Raw genomic sequence first — 4,182 nt, forward strand, 5'->3', positions numbered from 1 at the left:
TTAGAATACTAGAAAAACGAATTACAGAACCTTAAAAGGAAGAAGGAAAGTCTACCTACTCTTTAAGTTATTATTAAGGTCTATTAAAATTATTAATAATTAAAATCTACTTAGAGTGTAAGGAGCTAGGACGGATCCTATAGCTAGCTTTAAGGAAGAGCTAATTAATAAGCCTAAATCAGACGCTGAGTCAGAGAAGGAGAAGAAGGATTGGAAGTAGTGCCTGTGCGGAAAGCAGCACCCGTTTAAGTACCGCTGGTATTTAGTTAAGTTAATATAACTAATAGGATAGAGACCAAATGAGGCTGTTAAGCAGTTAGTAGAGTAGAGGCTTGCTAACTCTCCACCTAAGATTAAGGCCTTAATCGATTAATTAAGAAGCTAAGCCTTATCTAATAAGAAGCTAGATAATATAGAGCAGAAGAGCTCACCTAGCAACCTATTTAGAAGCTTCGCAGTTTATTAAACTAGAGCTTATATCGCATTTAATTATACTCTCCGTAATAGTGTAATTCTTAACCCTGTGATAATCTTATATGTCATTAACAACCGAATGGGATTTATAGGCGATATCCCACTGGCTAGTAATTAGTTATATACTAGATTTGGTACAGAAAATATTAAAGGCTTTGGAACAGCTAAAGTTACAGTTATTACCCCATTAGGAAAGCAGAAGATCTATCTTATTAACGCTATGTATATACTAGGATTTTATACAAATCTAGTCTATAATTAAAGACTTAATAAGAAAGGTGTCTTTTGGCATAATAAGGGGAACTACCTTTACCATTGCGGTGGCGAGAAGTTTATATATTGCGGATATTACTATAGTTAGGTAACTCTTAAATATAATAAATTAAAGCCGAGCACGCCGGAGGACGTATCCCCTATGGCTTAACTAACGGAGCCTCTACCGAATCAAAAGGTAGATGGACATTTTTCGTATAGTTAACTTAGATACGCAGGAATTAATGCGGTCGGGCGGCTGCCTAAAGAAATAACTGGAGCGGTTATAGAAGGCTCTACAACCGTCAAATATAAAACTTATACAGTTAGTAAAGCTTATAAGATAGTATTAAAAGGGACGCCTATGGATAACAAGACATTATTTAGAGGTAAATTTAATAACTAGATCGCCGACTAAAGCATTATAATAGATTTGATAAAAAGGACGCCCTAGAAAGAACTTAATAAGACGTTAAAGGAAAAACCTAATAAGATATTAGAGGACAAGAACGAGACGTTAAAGGACGAGGATAAGACTTAAGTGGATATCGGTGGAAGTTAATAGATGAATTCTGGTGGAAATTAGGATTAAGCAACCGATCGAGAGGAGCTTAATTCTTAAGACAATGACGTAATAGGCCGACGAGCCTTAAAGGACGATCCTCCACCTGGCCTTTTTACCCTAGCTTAGCTACCAGAGCCTTAATTAACTGTATTAACTAATTAAGAATCACAATTTAAATATATTTTAGAAAAGAAAGCCCGCCCAAGGCAGGAGATTTAAGACGATATAGGCGACAGTAAAATTACAGAAGGAGGACGACGGAAGAAGCAGCTAATGTAACACCAAGCCTACCTAACTAATATCAATTAGCAAATATACAGTGACAGGTTTTAATCTCTACCCAAGAACTAGAAGGAGCTTTTAAGTCACCTATATTAAATATCAAGATCTAATTTAATTCGATTTAGATGATATTTAGACAAGGTAACTCTATAGAGGATTTCTTTCACTTAACACCAAATTGGTATCGTGACTTTTTCTATTTTCTATTCAGCTGCTTAGTCAAGACTAAGCAGCTGGGGGGGTGTGTCGAACGTTAAGGTCACTGTCAGGTACTACCTTATGACTTATACCCTGTTTTTCTTACCTATTACCGACTGAGTGGCAATGACGACCTGGTGGCGATTGAGTAATAGTTCCAAATCGTCGTCAGTGTCGTCGTCAGTGTCGTCGTCAGTCTTTTGCCCCAACGCTATGTATATAGAGAGCTTCTAGAGCCAGCTTCAATCGACAGAGTTCTTATAAGTGACTTGTCCGTCCGACATTAACCTAAAGCACCCTATATATTATACGCTATTATAGATTGTATATATAGACGATATATATAATATATATAAGAATCTAAAAGAAAAGAATTAGAAGTACCTTATAAGGATATATTAGGCGCTAGATAAGCAATAGTATAGAAATATTAAGTATATATATAGATAGCATCTAGTAGAAGCTTAGAAGTTAGGGGACTTAATACTTTAACTAGGAAGATTCCTTACGGAAGAATGCTTAAATAGATAATAGTAGTAGAAATGCCTAAAGAATATATATCTATAGTATATTAAGATAAAAAGTAAACTAGGCATTAGCTAAAGAGTGAGCTAAGTATAATAGGATTAAGCAGCTAATAGTTAGGAAAAGTAAAAGCCTATAAAACTAGAGGGAGCTAGTAGTAGAGCCTTAAACCCTTAAAGGAATTTAAAAAAAACACCTAAATTTATAAATTAATTAGCAAGATTAATTATTTAAAGTATTAATAGATAGTGGAGTAGCGCGGAACTATATCTTATTAGTAGCAGTTAAAAAAATAGGATTGCCTTATATATAGAAGGAGCAACCTTACCTATTAGTTATAATTTTAGGAGATCCGATAGCCTATAGACGAGGTATTATTAACCTTAAAATAGGACCTATTTAGATAACTATTAAAAAAAGATAAATTAAGATATCTTTTAATATCCTACTATTAGGACGGGATAAGGTAGTATTAGGTATACCTTAGTTATAGGAATATAATCTAAAGATTAATTAGGTTACAGGTTAGGTTAATATTAAAAATACTTAATAATGCAAAATATAATAACAAACTAAATTAGTATAGTACTAAGTCGGAGTAATATATAAAGAGACTAAGTAAGGCTTAAGTTACGTACTAAAGAGATACTATAAGTATGGCAAAAAACTATAGAGCCTAAAAAGTAAAAAGCTAGTAGATTATATAGTATAGGACTATAAGATAGAATTAGAACTAGAAATAAGTCTAAAGTTCTTTTTAACCTATAAGCTTACTTAAAAGGAGTTAAGAGCACTTAAAGAGTTATCTAGGAGAACTTATAAAAGGGATATATTAGACTATTACAGTTATTAGNNGGNTATCNAGTANTATTNGTACTAAAGAAGAACGGGAAACTTAGGCTATATATTAACTATAGATAGTTAAATAGTATTACTTAAAAGGATAGGTATCCTTTACCCTTAATTAGCGAAATCTAAGATAGAATAGGTAATGTATAAATCTTTATAAAGATAGATTTAAGGTAGGCGTACTATTAGATTAGAATTAAGGAAGGTAATAAATAGAAAGCAGCCTTTAGGTTAAAGGAAGGACTATATAAGCTATTAGTTATATAATTTAGATTAATAAATATACTAGCAATATTTTAGAAACGAATAAATAGTATATTAAAAGAACACCTTAATAAGTTTATTATAGCATACCTTAATAGTATTATTATCTACTTAATAACTAAGGAAGAATACGGAGAACACGTTAAATAGGTCTTAAGAAGACTATAAGAAGAATAAATGCTAATAGTAATTAAGAAATGCGAGTTCTTTACTAGGAAGACTAATTTTATCGGATTTATTATTAAATTAGGTTATATTAATATAGACCTAAAGAAAATAGAAGCTATAGTAAGTTAGTAAAAACTAGAGAATATAACGCAATTAAGGTTATTCTTAGGGTTTTACAACTACTATAGAAGGTTTATAGCACAATAGTTAAAGAATATTAAACTATTTACTAGGCTTATAAAGAAAGAAAAACTATAGGCATAGGGAGATAAATAAAGGAAGCTGTTTAAAGAACTTAAGGAATTATTCACCTAGGAACTAATCCTTAAAATCTATTAATTAAGACTAGACATGGTTATAGAAATAGATATATTAGACTTTATACTAGGAGTATATTTGCTATAGAAGCACAAGGATATATAGCACCTAGTAATATACTATAGTTAGAAGATAATACTACTAGAACTAAACTATAACATCTATAATAAGGAGTTATTAGGTATAGTTATAGCACTAAAGAAATAGAGAGCATTCTTATAAGGCGCAGAAAAACTATTTATAGTTAAAATGGATTATAAGAACCTAATAGGGTTCCTAATAATAAA

The 4,182-nt window shown here is 31.5% G+C and overlaps 1 protein-coding gene across 1 annotated transcript; it reads left to right on the forward strand.

The window, feature by feature from the left end:
- Positions 1-3,586: 3,586 nt before the first annotated feature.
- On the forward strand, positions 3,587-3,784 carry K441DRAFT_540294 (uncharacterized protein; the record flags this gene model as incomplete). The annotated part of the gene is made up of 2 exons (XM_067642590.1): positions 3,587-3,697; positions 3,719-3,784. 2 exons carry the CDS (start codon positions 3,587-3,589, stop codon positions 3,782-3,784), a joined length of 177 nt encoding a protein of 58 aa, XP_067508438.1.
- Between the last annotated feature and the right edge of the window lie 398 nt (positions 3,785-4,182).

The sequence above is a fragment of the Cenococcum geophilum genome, assembly GCF_001692895.1.
Source record: "Cenococcum geophilum 1.58 unplaced genomic scaffold K441scaffold_5, whole genome shotgun sequence".
NCBI lineage: Eukaryota > Fungi > Ascomycota > Dothideomycetes > Gloniales > Gloniaceae > Cenococcum > Cenococcum geophilum.